Source organism: Arvicola amphibius, chromosome 4, assembly GCF_903992535.2.
Source record: "Arvicola amphibius chromosome 4, mArvAmp1.2, whole genome shotgun sequence".
NCBI classification, from domain to species: domain Eukaryota; kingdom Metazoa; phylum Chordata; class Mammalia; order Rodentia; family Cricetidae; genus Arvicola; species Arvicola amphibius.
Genome location: NC_052050.1, coordinates 132,732,250 through 132,752,211, shown reverse-complemented (window position 1 = coordinate 132,752,211; position 19,962 = coordinate 132,732,250). Strand labels below are relative to the sequence as shown.

The following is a 19,962-nucleotide window of genomic DNA, read 5'->3' as shown; positions in this document are numbered from 1 at the left end:
AAGGTCCACAGAGGCATAGTCCACACCATCTGACAGCACCAAGAGGGACCACTCACCTCTAGAGATTCCTGCCGCTCGTTAAGTACATTCTCAAGAGACTTCCTTTCCATTTCATGGTTTTTCTTGATTTCTGGAAAGAGGGGGCGGCTTTGTTTTTATTTTTATTTTTAAGATAAATAACACCCTGTGAGATCATGACTCCACAGCCTGATGCATCCAGATAGGGAAGCTGATGAAGTACAAACTACATTCCTTTCAATTCATAAGATGTGATTCTATAAATTAAGCCACATCTTCTTAGAACAGTCTTACCAGGTAGGGCAGAGATTTTGGGTTCAATGACCAGAAACTCTGATGCCTACCAGAGGCTAAGGAAACCTTCAAAATCTCAGAATGAAGGGTTGGGTCTCAAGAGACAGGTTTTTGATTTCTGGTCTGGGAGGGCCCCTGTCTTCTTTATAGTTTGTTCTTACAGAAAACAGGAATCTAAAACTAAGCGCATTCCTAGCAGGGAAAAGACAACGTTTACTAAGTGTGCCTGTGCCAGTCACATTTGTCTCCCACGGTCTGATGCCACACAGCTCCCTCTTAGGAGAAGTCCCTCCCTAAAGGTCACACAGCCAGTTTAATCATATATCCCCGCTACTCTGAGCTGCAGTGGCTCATGATGGACAGCCCATGACACAGCTGACCTGTCCTGAAAAAAAAAGGGGGGGAAGGGGGGGATGGCTTCTCATTCCTTCCTTTTTGACTTCAAGCTTTCCAACGACGGTGAGGTCACAACAGCATCTCTTGTCCTTGTCCATCAAACGCCCCCTGTACTGCACCCCAGCCGTGGTGTGCAAGACTGCTCAAGCCTGGATTCTTGTCAGCACCATGCTAGCCACTGACACCTTAACCTTCCCAGGACCTAAAGTAGCAACTGCCACTGTCCACCAGCACAAAAAGGCCTTTAGAGTCTTTGGAAGTTCATCCTGTTTACTGAGGCCTGGCATCTATAACTAAGCATTATTTGCACCCTGAAGGAAACAGGGTACCCGCTAACAGCAAACAGTGCACAAAGAAAACCAGGGGGCCTGCCAAGCGAATGCCACGGGGTATTCTGTGCATGCGACAGCTAGGAATCACTTCCGGTTCAGCGGCTATGACGCATTTCCATTACATCCCCGCTGAAGTGGCAAAAAGCACCCTTGCCTGAAAGGGAGGTCTCATAGGATTTCTTCAGCAACTCTACTTTCTCCGAGTGGCTAGCCTCAATTTCCAGCTTCGTGGTTTCATGGGCAGCGTTTAGGTTGTCAAACTGTAAGGAACAAAGACAACGGCAATTTACCAACGGGAACAGGTGCGCTAAGCTGAGCACACACTAGGGATTTCATTCACGTGCTCACATCCATCTAACGGGTTTCGAGCACACGTGTGGAGCAGCCCACGCTAGGCTTGGCTCTCCGTAGCTCCGCTGCATCCTCGCCAGGGAGGAAGATGGTCCAAGCTCTGCAGGGCTCACTGACGGTAATAGCCGAGTCCTGCAGAAGCAGTGAAGCTGTGCTTCACAGGTCCGCCTCAGCCCCACGCCTGTCACATCACCCACTCTGCCTGGCAAACAGTGGGAACTGTGCATATAACTAAGTAAAAAGCTAAATAGGGAACAGAAAATCCAGCTTATGATAGTAATGAGGAAATGGGTTATTAATGGATTATTAAAAAGGCATCTAAAAAAAAAAGTACAAACAAGTGGCTTAGTAGCCAAATACCAAGATGCTCCCAAGGGGACTGTTTGGGGGACATTTCTATACCTTCTTTAAAAAGAATTTTTTTTTTTTTGTACTGCTAAGGATTAACCAGAGCCTTGGAAATGCTTTCAAGCTCTTGCTGCGTCTCTGAGCTCTGGCCTCCATTTACATTTTATTTTGAAACAGTCCCAACCTCTGCAGGCAGCTAGCTGGTGGGATTACAGACTTTTTTTTTCCATACTGTGGACTAAAGCAAGGGATTCATTGCTTCTTTATCACTGAGGTCATATTTGGCTATTTTCAATTTTTACTTCCAGCCAGCGACTCACTAAGTTACCTATGTTGAACTTTGAAGTTTCTCTGCAGCCAAAGCAGGCCTTGATCATTGTGCTTCAGCTTTCCCAGTGTTGGGATTATAGGTACGTACCGCTGTGCCTGGTTACTTCCTCCTTCTTTGAACTCAACATTGTTTCATCATAAAAATCCCAGAAGCTTTCCCCCAGTTAAACCAAAAGGCAAGGGATAACTGATTAAGAATGTAGACAGCATCCGAAACTCCAGCAGACAGCCTCGCCCAGAGCAGCCCAGGAGGGCACGGACCTGCTCCTGCAGCTGGATTTTATACTTTTCTGCCTCCTCGATGTAGATGTTCTGAAGCTTCTCGCACTCCGCCGTGTAGAATTCCTTCAGCCGGTTCTCCAGTTCTGTCCGGTCCGTCTGGTGTTGCTGGTTTAGTTTCTGGACAAATCCTTCATATGCTGTTTGTAAGTCATTCCTGGCCTTTTCCAGCTTCTCGCAGGTGCTTGAAGCCGCGACTAAAGAGGATGTAAAAAGGGAGAGAGGGCCTTTAAATTTGCTCGGTGTCTGAAGCGCACAACATTTACACACCGTTACACAAACACGCTACCACTTCACTCATCCTGTGACCAACGCTGTAGTTCAAATAAGAAATATCCATCAAAGGCCCACGTGCTGAAGGCCTGCAGTACCACTGGTACCTTAGGTCACCGGGGCACATCTCTGCATGGAACATCAGGATGCTGTCCCTTCCTCACTTTCATTCCCCAGGCTTGAGGCAAATGGTTCCCTCAGCAGTGTGCTTTCCCTGCCATGATGGCAGAAAGGAATGGTGTCAAAATACCTCCAAAACCGTGAACCAAGATAAATCTTTTCTCTGTAACTTCACACACGGGTGATGCGTTTTGATTATTGCCGCCATTCTCCCACCTAGGAGAGCCCCCTTCTTCCGCACAGTGCCTGTCTTTTTACCGGGCTTATGTCACTGAGCGTGCTGTCCTCGGGGTTCATCCACTCTGTAGCTTATGCCAGAGCTGCCTTTCCTTTAAGGCTAAGACTCTACTGTGTGTACACACTACATACTGATCCACCGATGGTATGTGAGCTGTTTCCACCACCTGACTACACTGAACATAGGTAGGTCCTACATGAACATAGGTACGCCAGCATTTGCATGATTCCTGCTTGAATTTTCTTGTGTTCATATCTGGAAGAGGAATTGCTGTTTCATAGGGCTAATTCCACTTTCAGTTACTAAATGACTTTACAATGTAAAGAGCAAGATTTCCTTTCTCCATATCCTCACCAAAACATATTTTTAAAAAAACATAATACAAGGAGCGGGTATGTAGGAAGGTTTGGAGGAAGGGAAGGGGGAAATGATACAGTTGTAGTAATCTCATTTTTTTAATTTTGAAGAAAAATATATAGAAAATCCATCTTAATGCATCTGAGCGTGTGAGGTGAGACATTATGATTTTAATTCACACAGTGGGGCTTTATGTGGAGTCACCTTACAAACACATTAATAAACTACTATAAAGACTGAAAACTTCACTCCCACACCATCTATAGCTAAACGGTACATTCTGTGCTTTGGGTACTAAAAGGTCCACAAAGAAGAGCCAAGTGCGGTGGTGTGAGCTGCATGCCTGCAGTTCCAGCATCCAGGAGGCTCAAGCAGGAGGATCTTTGACACCAGCCTGGGCTACATAGCAAGGCTATCTCAAAACAACAAGCAGACAGACAAAAATCACAATAAAACCAATGCACAAAGCAGTAATGTTGGAGGGACGAGCCAAAATGGGGGATGAAAACCAGATGGCAGGGGTGTCCCAGAAAACATCTGGGATTAAATACTGTAAGGCTCTTTTTCTTTAAAAGGGTTTAATAAAAGATAATGAATGGCTTTCTTAATTGCTAATAAACACCCTCTTCACACATCTTTTTCATTGACGTGTTTATCAAGGAAGCAAAAGAGATTCAAGATGTCCAATGTTACTCTATTACACCTAACACTAGTTCTGCCAGTTGACCTCCAACATGTAGAAACAAGAAGGATGGACGCCTTCCCATGAGGTCCCTTGTGTGTCTCAAATTAGCCCTTTATATGGAAAAAAAAATCTATAAAAATTGCTTCATAGCCAATCGATGAGGAGATCAGTTTCTAGTGAGGGAAATCCCATTTTTACAATCTCATACATCAGCAAATAACAAGCCAAGATGGCCGAGCTCGCACAAAAACTCACACCAGACACAAGCGTCTAGAATGGAGCATCCCGGCACACACAGTACACAGCATCTCTGTGGGCCCCACCCCTCTCAAGCAGCCTGCGTCTACTGTGGGTGCGCAGGGCTTTTAAACAATACCCCTGCCAGCTTCCTGCATCTGCTTATACTCAGACTACTGTCAGCTTGAAGACATAATTGCAGTATGTCGGTGTTTAACAGCAAATAGGATATGCAGAAATCCTCTCCCATTAACCATTGGATAAGGCTGTGTTTGCTTTGTTTAAACACACGGAAACTAGTAGCCCAAACAGTGTGCAGCTTTGCTGGCTCAAGTGAGCTCCATGAAGAGGGAACAGATTGGGAGAGGGAGGACCGGAAAGAGAAAGACAGACATTGGACAGGGGAGTGGGTGACTTACTGCTGTTACTTCCAACAAGCAAAGGGCAGGACAGGCCCCAGAAGGTGACATCAGCCTGCAGCTGTGCAGGGACCTTCTGCTGTTTACAGTGCTGTGTGCAACAGCTGGGCTACACTTCACACTCGCAAACGGCTTTAGTTTGGACCAAAGACCCGGGTTCTGAAGGAAGCAGTATTTGGCGGAGAGACTCCTGAATTCTTTTTTAGAAGGATGTACATGTAAACATTGTGTTAAGGGTTCTCTGGGTGCTCGCTGTCATCTACTGGGACATACTACATGTGTGTGGTGGGGGAATAAGAACTCTGCCCCACATTTTAGGCTACAGACTTTCCCTGGTTTCTCACAGCATGGAGAGGTTACAGAACCACCCATGATGGCTCCTGCCCATCCTCAGTCTGCCTTTTTCTAGCTTCTTTGCCAGAAGTCCACTGCTTTCAGTTCATCTGACAACTAATAAGGCCAAAACAAAAGCAGAGAAGGCCATCCCGGATTAAGAATAAGTGATTGTGGAGTTTCCACATGCTGCCAGGAATAACTGTTTTAAAGCAGTTACTACATGAATAGAAAAATCCACCCCTTGCTTCCACCCCCACCCAGTTCCCAGACAGGGTCTCACAGGAGCTCGGGCTGTCCTCGAGCTCACAGAGATCCACCTGCCCCTGCCTCTGAAGTGCTGGGATTAAAGACGTGCGCCACCACTCTTGGCTTAGAAAATCTACCACATAGGCCCTTGTTTGCAAACATCCCATTGGCTGAGTTTTAAAAGCTTGTGCATGATTAAGCACCACAGAAGAGATACTTGATGGACTCTTATAAGGACACATGCTTGCGAGCTTTAAAAACTAACCCCAGCAATCTAACTTAAGAAATTTAGCCAGATCAGGGCATATTGGTGCTGCCTTTTAATCTCCAGCACTTTTAAGTCAGAGGCACATGGGTCTACATGAGCTAAACCATAGCGTGGTTTGTATAGTAACTTCCAGGACAGCCAGAACTACAGAGTGAGACCCTGTCATTCATATATGTATGGTGAACACATGATATCCTGTCATTCAGGAAGCTATAGTAGGAGAATAGGGAGTTCAAGACCAGCCTGGGATAAATGAAGAGTTCAAAGCCAGCCTGGGCTATACAACAAAACCATGGGCTACAGATGTGGCTCCATGTGAAGTATGTTTATAACATGCAAAATTGCCTGGATTCAATCCTTAGCATCATAAAGAGAAAAGAAAAAAAGCTTTTAGACTCAAAAAAGAAAGGCATAGACTCATTTCCAAAATTAACTCTAAAGTCTAAATCCATGTTAAAGATAGAAGTTGGCACTTTTACCCAGAGATGCATGAGTCCCGAGACAAGGTCAAGGCCAAAGCAGAAAAACCGGGGAGCCCCACCCCTACCATGCCATGGCCATTGAAATCACAGCTATTTGAGCAAGGAAAAGTCACTGCACAAGAAGAAACCATCATTTGGATACCATCTAGAAAAAGGCCCCACTGTATGGTCAAGTCTGGCCTTGGGAAAACAGAATCATACTTATCTGAGGCCCTTTGTCAGTTAACCCTAGCAGAGAGGAAGTGAAGCCGTATGTAATTAGTTCCCAGGGATTTTTGTAATGGGGGTTGGGGGGGCAATTGAGCTGATTATTTCCATCCCATAGAGACAGATTTCCCTTCACTGACTGATGAATGTTGTTATGGAAGAAAACATTACACAGCCAGGGTCTGAGAAATGTCAGTGTTCTTGGAAATGACACAGAGCTGCCTTCTTGTTGATATATCGGTAGCATGCTTCACAGGGGACAGCTAGCAGTATTTTCAATGCTTGAGAACACAAGCACCTCCATAGAACAAAGCCAGAGTACTGGTTCCAATCTCGGCACTCCAGTTGCCTACTGTGGGATTGGCAAAGGTGGCTCACATTTCTTCACTTCTAATCGAGACAACACTGGTACTTTCCCTATGGAGTTGAATGTAAGTGCCTGGCCCGGTGCTCAACCATTTAAATGTGTGCTATGTTACTGATGCTATTACCAGAGGACTCAGACCTAAGTATAGATTCCTCAGAGACATGCTTGAAGTCCAAAACAGAATATAATGGTTATTGAGCTTGATCTTCAGAACCCACCACCTCCCACACTATCTACACACACACACACACACACACACACACACACACACACATTTAAAAAGCATGATTGGTCCAGGCTTAAAAATGATAAATATGAAGCTGGGTGATGGTGATGTATGCCTTTAATCCCAGCACTCAGGAGGCAAAAGTAGGAGGACCTCTGTGAATTGAGGCCAGCCTGATCTACAGAGTTCCAGGACAGTCAGGGTTGTTATACGAAGATCCTGTCTCCAAACAAAACAAAAAACAAAACGTACATGCACGCACGCATGCATGCACGCACACACACGCGCGCGCGCGCACATACGCACATGCACGCACACAAACACACAGAGCAGCATGCTCCTGGAGACTCCTCCTGAAATCGGCCTACCACTATTGTCCTTTATATTCTGTTCAACAAGCTTCCCTGGCTTTCAGGACATTTGTGTTTTTTCTCTAAACAGACCTAAAACACAATAAAGGAGGACAAGGGAACGTGTGGGAGGTGCGGTTCACATGGAAAGCAAGGCAGGGTTTGTACCATATAAGAGATAATGACAGAAAGAGCCAAACAGGAAAACGGAGGACTCCTTTCTCCAACTGTGTTCTCACTTTCCTGAGATGCTTCTGAGGAAGCAGTTGTGTGCAGAACCCCTCTGGGGTTCTCCTCTTCTGCATTACTTATGAGGGAAATGGGGGTACTTGTGTCCAACTTGCCTTGCCTGCCTTGGGTCCTCTTCTCAGTCTCTCTCTCTGGCCACCAGGGAATCAGCCACCTGCTCCTAGTTCTGGTTCTTTTAAATGCCTGTCTTCAGCACACAGCTGTTAACTTGCTGTGCCTCGTCCAGAACCACAGACGGACTCTTCCCCGTGATTGCTGCATAGTATTACCCTATGAAGTCCTCTCACGACACACTTCCAGAGAAAGTGTGGGCCTAATGTGTTTTAAAAACAAAGGTGTCCCTAAAACAACTAACCAAGAAAATGGGGGGGGGGGGGAAGGAGGCTCAGATTGTGTTACTACGGGCATTTCAGACTTTCCGGACCTTCGTTCTGCTGGCCTCAAAGTTTAAAGATGCTAAAGGCAGATGTGGAGTCGTTGTATGCTGCACAGCAAGTCTAAGGACAGGACAGCGGGGCGTGAGCACACGAGTGGTGGTGGACTGCGTGGGGTGGTCATCCAACGCCAAGACCTTCCACAGAGCCAAGTAACCCGGGAGACCCATGGTAGGCAAGGGTCTCCTCTAAATTTCAAAATTAGTTGCAAGTGGCTTTCTCATTGTTCTTGTGCTTGAATTGAAGCCAGCCTTGGTCTACAGAGTTCCAGGACAGGCAGGGTTGTTACACAAAGATCCTGTCTCCAAACAAAACAAAACGTGCACGCACGCACGCACGTACACACACACAGAGCAGCTTACAAATTTATGCCTACAAATCTATGTGAACAGTTTCAAAATTGCCTACAAATCATAATTTTTGGGTCATTGACTTTTTATAAAAATATTTGCACAAGGGAGAGAAGACGCCCCCCATCCCCTGAGGTGGAGGAAGAGCAGGCCTTGGGCAGCATACTAGAGCTGAGCCCGTTGGTGGAGTCACAGGGGGACTAGTCCTGAAGGCATCAGAGCAGGACAATTGGCTCTGCATCTCCATGTTCCCTACAAAAATCACCAGAGCAGGCTCCACACCATCCCTAGGAAAGCAGAGCTGCCCCTGGTGGGGTGAGTGCCAGTGAGCCAGACCCAAGGGCCTAAGAGCAGGAGAACTGACCCAGCTCCTCACTGTAGGCCGCATTGGGTGAGCTAGCTGAGGCAGTGCTGGAGAGCTCACTGGGGTAATGACGGTGACGGAAACATGGTGGGCTGACCAACCCAGCTGCCGCACCCAGGCCCAGAACCTGGTCTATGAGTTGGTCCACCCCAACGTCCACCTCCTCTATCAACTGCTGCAGCTCGTGAAGGGGGCAAACCTACAGATCCAGAGCTGCAGGGTCTCCACAAAGGAGTTCCAGCGAGAGCTCACTATTGATCGTACAGGAGAAACCAGAGGTCTCAAGCCAGATGGATGACTCATGGCAACGAACACTTGCAAGTAAAGATATGTGGAGTGAAGGGTAAACGGCGTGACTCACTGGGCCACGCTACAGCTTCCTCGTCAAGATGATGATTCTCCTTTCTCATTTGCTTTGTTTGGTTTTCAGTTTTTCCTTTAAATTTTGTTTTGGAGAGGGAGGTTGCAAGGGCAGAGGGAGGATGCGAAGGGACAGGGAGATGAGTGGGACTGGGGTACGTGATGTGACATCCACAAAGGATCAACTAAAAACAAAACACTTGTCTGCACCATCAATAATACCACGCTACCATTAAAACTTACTTCACACCTTGCAAAAGGCTCTCAAGCTCATATTTTCTTCTTTACTGGATTATTTGTCCTTTATTTTATTGATTTTTATTGAGCTCTACATTTTTCTCTGCTCCCCTCCCTGCCTCTCCCCTCCCCTTCAACCCTCTCCCATTGGAGTACTACACAGCAGAGAAAAATAATGACAGCTTTAATTCTGCAGGCAAGTGGATGGGGCTAGAAAACATTATTTTGAGTGAGGTAACAGACCCAGGAAGACAATTATCACATGTACTCACTTATAAGTGGTTTTTAAACATAAAGCAAAGAAAACCAGCTCACAAATCACAAGCCCAGAGAACCTAGACAACAATGAGGACCCTAAGAGAGACATACAAGGATCTAATCTACATGGGAAGTAGAAAAAGACAAGAGCTCCTGAGTAAATCAAGCTTATATTTTCATGCAGGGCTCTCAGCTGCTAAGCAGGTACCACCCACCATAAGTCCCATTTCACCAAAGGGAACTGAAACCCTCTAACCTCCTGTGTCCCAAACACAGAACTCCAAACTGAATCTAACTGGCCACCTTCCCCAGCTAGGAATTTAAAGGGGGAAGTTAGCACAAACACCAAGGATTGCTATATCTCAGCTCTCCTCCAGAGCCACAACAGACTGAACGATGGGGAAAAACAATGCTCTCCCTGGCCTCTCTTTCCTACACTGATTAGTTATGGCCAAGTCCTACTGGAAGGCAGTTTGTCAGCCTATCTGCCGCCTTCTGCCAGAGGTGCCCACAGAGCTTCCACTGCCAGGTTCTCCTTGCCAGTGTCCTTCCCGCTAGAGGACAGATCTGAAGGATTTTTCGGCTGTTTTCATCTCGTGCCCTAGCCAACAACAGGCTGCAGGATCTTCGTTCTCCTTGTCAGAACAGTGCACACTCCACACATACATGAAAAAAAAAAATCAAGGACTAAAAGTGGATCAGAGACAAAAGCCCATGCTTTTGTGACAATGAGTTCAAAGACGCAGGTCTGAGAATAGGAATCCCAGAGTAAAGTACCAGGTTTCAATCAAACTATGCGGTAACCCTTCCCAACTAACCAGTCCCTAACTAGTTCATCTTGCCTCCTTCCAGCTCTTTCATTTTTAGGGCAGAAAGATCAAAAAGCTCAGATGCAAGTCCTCAGGCATGCATAAACTTTCAGCATATAGGAATGGACTAAAGTCTCTTGGAGCTATTTGTGTTCATACACACCCTTTTAAATAAAAGCAACATTCTAGACAGTGAGGTGTCGGGGGGGGGGGCAAACCCAGGTGCTGATGTCAGAATCACCTGGATAATAGGAAAAGTGCAGATTCCTGGACTCCATCCCAAACTAAACGAGTCAGAATTGGTGGGTGTGGGAACAGGAAAATGTGCTTCATCTCACGGTGACGTTTGTGAAACATTGCTCTAGACAAGTGTCCCGGAGTTAGGAAAATTTGAGATTGTAGTGTTGGGGGGAAAAAAAGAACAGGACTAGAAGTCTCATGCCAAAATACTGTTGGCAGTAGTTTGCATGTCTGTAGGTAAAAGGACTTTTACATACCAATAGAGCCAGTCATGTCCAAATTTAGGACAGACATAGATAACAAGAGAATGGCCCAACTCTGAGGTGGCTATCAACCCCTCCTTCAAACACCTCATCAAGATTAAAAAGTTTCCTCATGCTGCTATTTCATCACATTCTACTTTTAAAAAAATGCCTCTTGTAATCAGCTATAGAGTGTCTAGATCACCGTAGACACCCAGCCTCGCTACACCAGAATCAAGTGCAAAACTGGGAACATTCCACAAGGTGTGAAGCCGGCTGCAGCTCTCACTGGGTGAGTGCTCATCGGATGGTTTGTATTCTGGGTCTTGACAACTTTTTTTTTTTTTTAAAGAAAGTAAGAAGATATTCCAATTTAGCAATAGTTACTTCTTCTTACTCCTTTGATTGGAGAAGGATCCCAAACGTCAGGAGCTGTCGATCCCTGCTGCTATTGCTTTCCAATGACTTTCCAGTGTTTTGGTCACATGAAGCACTTTCTGTCGGGACTAACAGAAATCTGGTAGCTTGGCCACTTTGGGTTCTTTTCCAAACCCTCTGGCTTCAGAACTGTTCAGAACAGTAGGAACGCAAAGCAGCTTTTGAGCCTCAATTTATTTTATGTGACCCAGACTACTTAGAGCTGAATATTGCTTTCTTAGGAATGATTAAAATCCAGAAAATGCCCCCAACATCTGTCCTAATTTTTACATAAAAAGGGAAAAGTACTGAGAGTTTTAACACACTTAGCCCAGGGGTTCTAGCAATGCTTAGTGCATTAAGGGTTAAAATCTCATATGGTTCGTGAAATACAATTGGGACTTTAATGAATAAAAAGATACGGGAGTTAGCCCCAACTTCTTACAGCTAAATTTAAATTTATATATATATATATATATATATATATATATATATATATATATATATATAAAATCTTCTTTGAGGCTATGGGTGTGGCTCAGCAGAGGTTTGTCTAGCATGTGCAATGCCCTGGGATCGATCCCCAGCACCACTACAAATAAATCTTTTTCTTTATAAAGAAGAAAAATGTAATTTTAAGAACAATGGGAACCTAAAAGATTATGGTGAGAGGCTGCCACGTACCACTTTTTATTGAACACGACTCCAGAGAGAATCAGAATGACTTTCTCGGAGGCAAAAGGTTGCTTTAAATATTGACCATGAAACGTAACAATAAAAATCCTGCAAAAACTGGCACTGAGTAGTCTCTGGTGAACTGCCGTCGTGGTGAGGCATGGCACTACCATCGGAATTACACATCGCCATTACTATCATTCATCCCGAAAGACAGAAGTATCCTTTTGAAAGCAGCTCAATGGAAATGAAACCCCTCAAACATCTGCACGCTACAAGGAGAAGCCCACCTTCCCTGTCATTATTTTAGGTTGCAACATCCATCCTTTAGCTGCAGTCTTAGCATCAGTGCAGCCTGGGATAACACAACTAAAGAAGATGGTGACTTTGCCTTTGAAGGCCTCATAGCGCTAGAAGGGAAGAGGCCCATAAACAGCGAAGTACAAAAAGCTTTAGTGTGGACCAAGCAACCAGACAGGTAGGGAAAGTAAAATTCACTTGTTTGAAAGATTTAGGTGAAACTCAGCTGAAGACAAGACATTTTAGACAGGACTTTAAAAACTGAGCAAATGGGTCTGAGAGGCAAGAATAGAAGGGTAGCATCGAGAGGAGAGAACACTTTGGCAGAAAGGTAACGGATGCAGAAGAGGTAGAGAGACATATGAGTTAGACCCTGCCTAAAAGCTGTAGGAAACCAGGCGTGAATAAGGGGAAAGAGCACCAGGACCCAAGTCAGGCTCTAAACAAACAAAACAAAAACAAAGTAAAAAAGAAAAAAGGCAGTGCTATAACACCAGGTTTACCAGTGCCCTCTTTGGAGCCCATGGAAAAGGGCACTGTGGCCTGCTGGCAACATATGTACCCTATTGTGTAGCCATGGCAATATCATCCATGAAAGGAGTTATGGCTCCAAGAACGCAGAGGAAGGACACGGACTGATCTGCGTGTTGTAATATAGGGAGTGTGAGTCAGCGGCTGTCCTGGGTGCCGGGTGACTCAACTGAGGCCTCCTGGAACACCAAGGGATGCATACGGCTTTGAGTAAGAAGATGTGCGGAGGACTCAGGAAGCAAGGGGCAATCCAGGAGAAAGTGTCTCTCACCAGGCAGGCTCACCTAGAGGTGGGGCCTCTCAGCACACACCTGCAGCTCAGGAAGGACTGGCTTAAAAAAATACGCGGTGAGTCATGGTCATATAGTCTTAGTGCTGTACTACTCTATAGAGCAGTGCTTCTCAGCCTTCCTGAGGCTGAGACCCTTCAATACAGTTCCTCATGTTGTGATGACCCCCAATCATACAATTATGTTTGTTGCTACTTCATAACTGTGATTTTTTTCTACTGTTATGAATTGTAATTTAAATATCTGCTATGTAACCCCTGTGAAAGGGTTGATTGACCCCCCAAAGGGGCTGCAAGCCGCTGCTATAGATGGTCCACAGTCATTAATGATGTCTTCAGTGGAGGCTACAGGGTGTGACGTGGAAAAGCACTGGACTTGTAGAAAGAATCCAGAGACACGTGAAAACACCTCAGAAGCTTGGTCCTCTGTCCAAGAAGCCAGGCTAATGAGCACACTACACTTTCATTGACACGAAATTCTAGAAGAGACAAACTGGTAGTTGGTTGTACAACCCAGATCAGTATTTGCTTGTAAGGGAGGGGAGGCTTAAGGGAGTCTCTTGGGATTACAACAATGCTTGCTGTAAGTGTAGATTATGAGTATCTATTAAAACTGATTGACTGACTAGATAGCTCAGGGGATCAGGCTTGCCAGCAAACCTAAGAACCAGAGTTACATCACTGGAACTCTCCAGGTGGAAGGGGAGAACCCAGTCCTGCAAGCTGCCTCTGCCCCCCCCAACATATGTGCTGTGGCTCACACATGTGGATACACACACAAATAAATGTAATTGAAAGGAACAAAAACTGACGAGACAGAGACACAAAGACCAAGTTCAAAGCCAGCCTAGTCGGCATAGTGCTGCCCTGTCTCAAAAGCATGAAGAACATGGAACTTCATTGTGTATAAAGGATGCTTACCCGAAATAATGGAGGTAACAAAGTTATACATATTCTATAAACAAAGGCAAGGGGGCTAGGGCAAGGCGTCTTTAGCTATATTATGTACTTGATGCTACACAAAACTTCTTATGCCAGGATAGTAGGACTATACGGTATTTCTTGTTATACACCGGTCTTTAAATTTTAAACTCTCAGATGCCAGTGAATATCAGTAAGCCATGCAAATGGAGAGTTCATAATGATTTTTTAAAAGAGGAAACAGGGCAGACTCTCCTAAATTGAGGAACACAGAGTCTGAAGATAACAGACGAACATAAGATACATTAGATACATCTGGGCAAAGTATGAGGGTCTGTGGTGCGGGGGGGGGGGGGGGAGCCTTGTGACTTTGTTCTGTGTGGATAGAGGGGTTTCTTGAAGTTTGCCCAAGCAAATAGGCTTTCCAAGAAGGGATGCTGGCTGCGTGTTTGATGAGAAGGCTCAGCCCAGGAAGAAGAGGCTATCAGGGCACCAAATAAGAAGACATTCAGACTCAGTGACGGTGGAGATGGAAGGCAACCATTAGATTCTGAAGGGCAAGAGCACAGACTATTTGAATTTCAGTGTTCCGGGGTTTATGAGCTGTCTTTCCCTCTCTGTAATTCTTAGTAGTTTGAAAAGCTTGTCCCCGTTTTCGGGGTAAGGAAAGGTTACCCAATTGACCAGTGACACTGGCAGCCCCAGGTTTTTCTGAGGGAAGAGGTGGCTACTTTGTTGGTGGAAGTTGGAAGACATCAGCTCTTTCTTAAGTTGCCTGCAAAGTATCAGGGACCAGGCCACCACTTAAGTGTATTTTACTACTCTAGTCAAACTCCGCAGCAATTCAGCAAGATACACAGACCACATCACTTAACTGAAAACGCTATGTTCTCAGAATGTTAAGTCACTCCTCACTGGGGTTGTATGAATAAAATTCCACACTGCGAACCCAACGTTCAACACCAACATAGCAGCAACTGACTGGTTGGGTCTCACTGCATTTGAGCGTGATGGACCTGTCCTGAGGGATTTCTAAAAGCACCTCATCTACTTACTATTGCTTCCCATGGTTTGGTTTATGCTTTCACAAAAAGGCAATGTGGCTAATCATGACACAGCTGTGAAGCTGTGTGTGTGTGTGTGTGTGTGTGTGTGTGTGTGTGTGTGTGTGTGTGTGTTTGAGGCAGGTCCTCATTATGTAGCTCAAGCTGGCCTGTCACTCACGATGCTGGCCTAGGACTTGAAGCAATCCTCTTGGCTTGGCCTCCAGAGTACTGGGATTACAGGCACTCACACGACATAAACACAAAACTGCAGGCATCCCAGCATGCATGGTTAACAGCAGTTAACACATGGCACGGATGTTTTGCAATGTTTTACCTCATGTGAGCCTCATGATCCTCCCTGGGGCACATACATATATACTGTCACGTTAGAGAGACTAAGACTGGGGCAGGAGAAAGGTGACCTGACAGGCCTAGGCCAGCCAGCTTCCAACCCAAGGATTCGAGCCTGGCAACTATGAGGCCATGGTCCTACACGTTTTATTGCCTCAAACTGGAAAACTGAGGTTTGAACTTCAATGTCTAACCTGATCTTTTTCCATTCTGGCCCATGACACAAATGCATCTGAAAGCTTCGAGAACCTTCTTTCTGCCCAGTTTCATCACACTTGCTCAAGGGATTCTCTTCTATTTGCTGGCCAAACCCAACCTTTTCCCAGATGCCTATGCTGGTATTTCAGCAAGTGCTGGTACTTGAGCAAGCCTGTCTGACTCAGTAGCTAGCAGAAATGACACCATTTCCCCATTCCAGCCTAGGGTGACAACACAATACAAACAGGCGCCACCCATAGCATCCTGACACGTTGACAATGGCAGGAGAACACACCAGGCCACATTCTTCTTATCTCCGACAAGAGAGGTGAGAGCACAAAGGGACGGCTGTTTCCGGACAGGCCGTGTGACAGCTGGAAGTGCTGGGGACCTGGGCTCCCATTTAAACGGCCTCGTTGTGAAAAGAGGATCCCATTCAAGCAGAGGCATTGAGAGCGCAGTGTCCCCTTCTGTCCTGTCCTGACTTCTCTCAGAGACTGGAAACCTGAATGAGGCGGGCTCATCGCCACCTCCGCTGAGTTCTGAGGAACTCAGAAAACGCACAAAAGGCCCTCTTTATCTCCTAACTGCATATCCATTACAGTACTTAGGGCGCAGACAAAATAATTCTGAGTAAGCAAAAGAGTGGCAGCCAGATCAAATTAGACAGCGGAAGGCCTTCACGGCGGTCTAGGATCAGGGCCACCCTTGCGGTGGCCCTCTAGTTTGCAAGAGCTCTCCCATCACCGAGCTCCGCACTGTCTTAAAGGGACTTTTCCACGGGGCACAGATGGCCTTATCTACTGTCATGAGCCTCAAGGGTTGGCTATGAATTGGCCTCAGCTCCCACTGGGCAGTACAAGGAATAGGAAAGGGCACCGTCTTGACCCCACAGGCACCGGCCCACGACCTTTACCTTGGTTGGACCAGTGGAGTTGTTGCCGAATATTCCAGTCCCGGCAAATTAGATTGGCAGTGATTAAACTATGGTCCGGTTCTCCGAGGAAAACAGGATTCTTGGAGAATTAAAGGAATGAAATCTGCTTTATCTCCAGCTGTTCCCCCTTGAACTTCTGCTAGGTATACTTTCCGGACAGCCCATCAGCAAGCAAAGGAAAGGACAAGGCAAGTGAACAACTCCAGATCTAGGTGACGCTAAATCAAGGAACCAATTCCTAGATTCCTAGGATGAGGGGTCCCCACAGACCTCGAGTGTGTGTGTTGTGGAGGTGGGAGGTAAAGAACACTGTAGCTGAGGTAGAAAGGAGGGCAACAATATTATCTTTGCCCTTCAGAAGAGCCAAGAACTCAAACAGCAAACAATAGGACTTAGAGTGTAGTGTTGTAGGCACGCTATGCTGCTCCTGAAGTTGGTAATGTTCTTTCTTCCTTAGCTCATCCTGACTGAGTAGCATAGGACGTCCTTGTTCTGATGGACGGTCTTAATATCTTTGTAAGTACACACATACCATCCCTGAGATGTGTAATGTAAATACTCTTATCAGAGAAAGTGACTTTTTCAACATTCTTTAATATAAAAAGTGGTTCCAAAAAAGAAATTAAAATAACACGACGTAATTATCCAACAGGATATCCACACAATTGCAAAAAAATCATTCTGTCCCCGTCTGCTGGGTAGGGAGCACGCTTTGGCCATCGGAAAGCTCTGTTAGCTTACTCAGAGACCAGTGCCAGGAATTCTGTGATCTTGAGGTCACACTGCCAAGATTCAAAAGCCATGTCGACAGTAAGCATTTGCACAGATACGGGGAAAGGGAGAAAGCAGCCGCCAGCATGTAGCTCCAGCTGCAGAGCAGGAGGGCAGCGCGGATTTGTCAACTGCAGTAACTTTACCAAGGGCTGAAAAGGAGCTCTCGCCCACTCTTACCTAGCTCTCCCCGGAGGTTGACGAGTTCTTGAGAGAGGGTTTTGTGTTGCTTCAGAGCTTCCTCCCGCTGCGGAAAACACACATCGGGTTACTCAGGGTTTGAAGAGGGTCCCTTTTCAGTAAGATACACATTTACTATTGCTAGGAAAACGAGACCCAGAATAGAGAAGCCAAGATACAAATCACTTAAGCTAACAATTTGTGTCGTTAAAAACAAAGCAAAACACAGATGTCCCTTTGCCATGAAGGAATTTGGGGTTTCAAAAATCTGTATTTTTCCCAGGTCCTGGTGAAACTTTCCCCTGAGGAAATGAATGGCTTATTTAAAAATATTTGCTTTGCGTCTGGTGCTCACTGCAGACCCATTGGCACTTTCAGCTAATGTATACTGTACTTAAGAAGTAATGCATTCTCCCCCTCCAAGGGCAATAAAGGCCTAATCGGTTTAAGATAAATATTTAATGTTCTAAACATAAGCACTTATAAGGACTTTGTCCCATATCCACAAATTAAAAAAAAGTTTTTGTTACAGGGCCAATCCTATACTCTAAACAAGAAAAAGAAAGTTTGTTTTTAAAGTAGGACAAACCAAATTTAATCTCTTAAAGATGAAATTACAATGATTTTACCCAGCTGCACACCATTCTCCAAGGATTATTACATCATGGAGCAACTATAAATCTAAATACATTTAACAGAAGTGAAAGTAAAGGCAATCAGGAGGCTGTTTGTGCAAATATCAACCTCACGATAAAGAATAATTTTCAAGTTACCTGCAGATCTGTAGCAATCACACATCCACACATACAAATACAATCGTTAGACACCGTTCCTCGGGATGCAGATTCCCTGGCACCAGGGATGGAACTAAGAAGACAGAGGATTTCCAAGCTCTCTGAAAATGCCCTTCCTGGGATCACCACAGATGTGGGGCTCCCGCATCTGGATCACAGTGTGGCAGAGAGATCATGAGACTGGCCTCTGCGGGCTAGGGTTGCTTCTCAGTCCAAAGCACTTGGCCCTGGTTCCAGACAGGGTCTGCATTAGTCCCTGACACCCTTCCAGTAAAGCCCTGTAAACAAATACTAATTACCCTTGTTGCTGCACATGGAGGAGACAGGCACATTTTGCTGCTGGGGCAGCCCATTTTCCAGCTTCGGTCTCCAACTCCCCCACCCCCTGCACTGTCCGAGTAGTGCACAGGTGGCCCCGCCTCCCACCGGGTCGGGTCTGCCCACATTCAAAGCTCAACCCCGGAGGAGCGCCATTGGCCCTGGTGGCCTTCCCTCCCGTCCTGCAGGTTACTGCCTCAGACTCCTCTCTCTCTCTCTCTCTCTCTCTCTCTCTCTCTCTCTCTCTCTCTCTCTCTCTCTCTCTCTCTCTCTCTCTCTCCCCACAGAAGCTGATACTGCAGCTTCTGCCTCTGGCACAGGCAGCCCGCGATTACTTAAAGCCACAGCCCTTCAATTTATGAGAAATGGGAGCCAGACATTTCCCTGATCGATCGCCACTTACTTAATATCAGCTGGGGCAGAGGAAACAGAAACGGGACCCTCTCTGCTCGGATAATGGAGCTATTTTTAGATGTGTGAGCCTTTTTACTCCCTCTCTAATTGAGGTCATTAGATTATCACGCTTACTAATAGAAAAGGGAAATTTGTTCTTCAAAACCCGTATACTAAAGGCATGATGAACTAGGCGAAGGGCAATCAGGGGGCCCTGGTGGTGATTTAGAATTTCAGATGGCACTACAGTAGAGTGCAGCCCATTGATGTTTTAGAGACCAGAAGCGCTGACCTGGGAGCTGGAGATCACACATATTTGATCACTTTTATCGTACTAGTCTCTCAGTCTCTTTCCTTATGGACGGCTAACAGTGACCGGAAATTTTAAAGTACATTTTCCCACCAGTATATTTACACATTAATGCTTGATAGGATCCTAAAAGATTTTAACAGTTTAAGCCGTGCTGAAACCAATCAGGAACTTCAAAATTAAAAACTAATAAACAATTGCTTTTCTAATGCAAAAGTGAAAGCTTGAGAATAATAGACTCGCCCACAAAGACATTGTTCTTCTCTTTTCCTCCCTCGCTATTGGCCCCACGCTTGCTTCCCTCTGCCCTAACCTCCCGAGTTCTGGGATTATAGGAATGTGCCACCACACCCGGACTTTTCTAGTACTTTCGAGTCAAGCCTTAATTTTATTCACACACCAGGTAAACGGTAGGTTTGTCGCTGGGGTCGAGGAAAAAGCAGAGGACAGCTCTATTGGACAAGCAGATCTGAACCTGGGAACTTGCTTCAGGGTCTCCTTTCCCACAACAGTCAAGTCGCACACAGAGGGGGCTAAAGGCAAGAACTGGAAGGAAGATGGCAACGGCTAGCGCTAGAGATGCTTCTCTTGGGAGAACTGTGGAAATGCTACATGTACTTACACACACACACACACACACACAAGGGCTGTTACCTTATTAGTGGAGTTTCGGGGTCATTAGACATCTCTCCTAACTCCACTGCTTTTAACTGTCCTCAGACCTCTGCCAGCTCTAAACAGCAAGAGAATATCAAGGTCACTTGTCACCCCACCTCATTGACCAGAGGTGGTGGTGGAGAGGCAGAGAGAGACAGCCAGACTCCTCTTC

The 19,962-nt window shown here is 45.8% G+C and overlaps 1 protein-coding gene across 3 annotated transcripts in view; it reads right to left on the bottom strand.

The window, feature by feature from the left end:
- The window catches only part of Mtus1 (microtubule associated scaffold protein 1), a 134,212-nt gene that overhangs the window by 9,412 nt on the left and 104,838 nt on the right, over nucleotides 1-19,962 (bottom strand). For all 3 annotated transcript variants that reach the window (XM_038324589.1, XM_038324587.1, XM_038324590.1), the window contains 4 exons: nucleotides 17,319-17,385; nucleotides 2,331-2,545; nucleotides 1,195-1,300; nucleotides 57-130 (listed from right to left, as the gene is read on the bottom strand). In XM_038324589.1, the coding sequence (XP_038180517.1) occupies nucleotides 57-130; nucleotides 1,195-1,300; nucleotides 2,331-2,545; nucleotides 17,319-17,385 (462 nt within the window). The remainder of the gene's footprint in view (nucleotides 1-56; nucleotides 131-1,194; nucleotides 1,301-2,330; nucleotides 2,546-17,318; nucleotides 17,386-19,962) is intronic.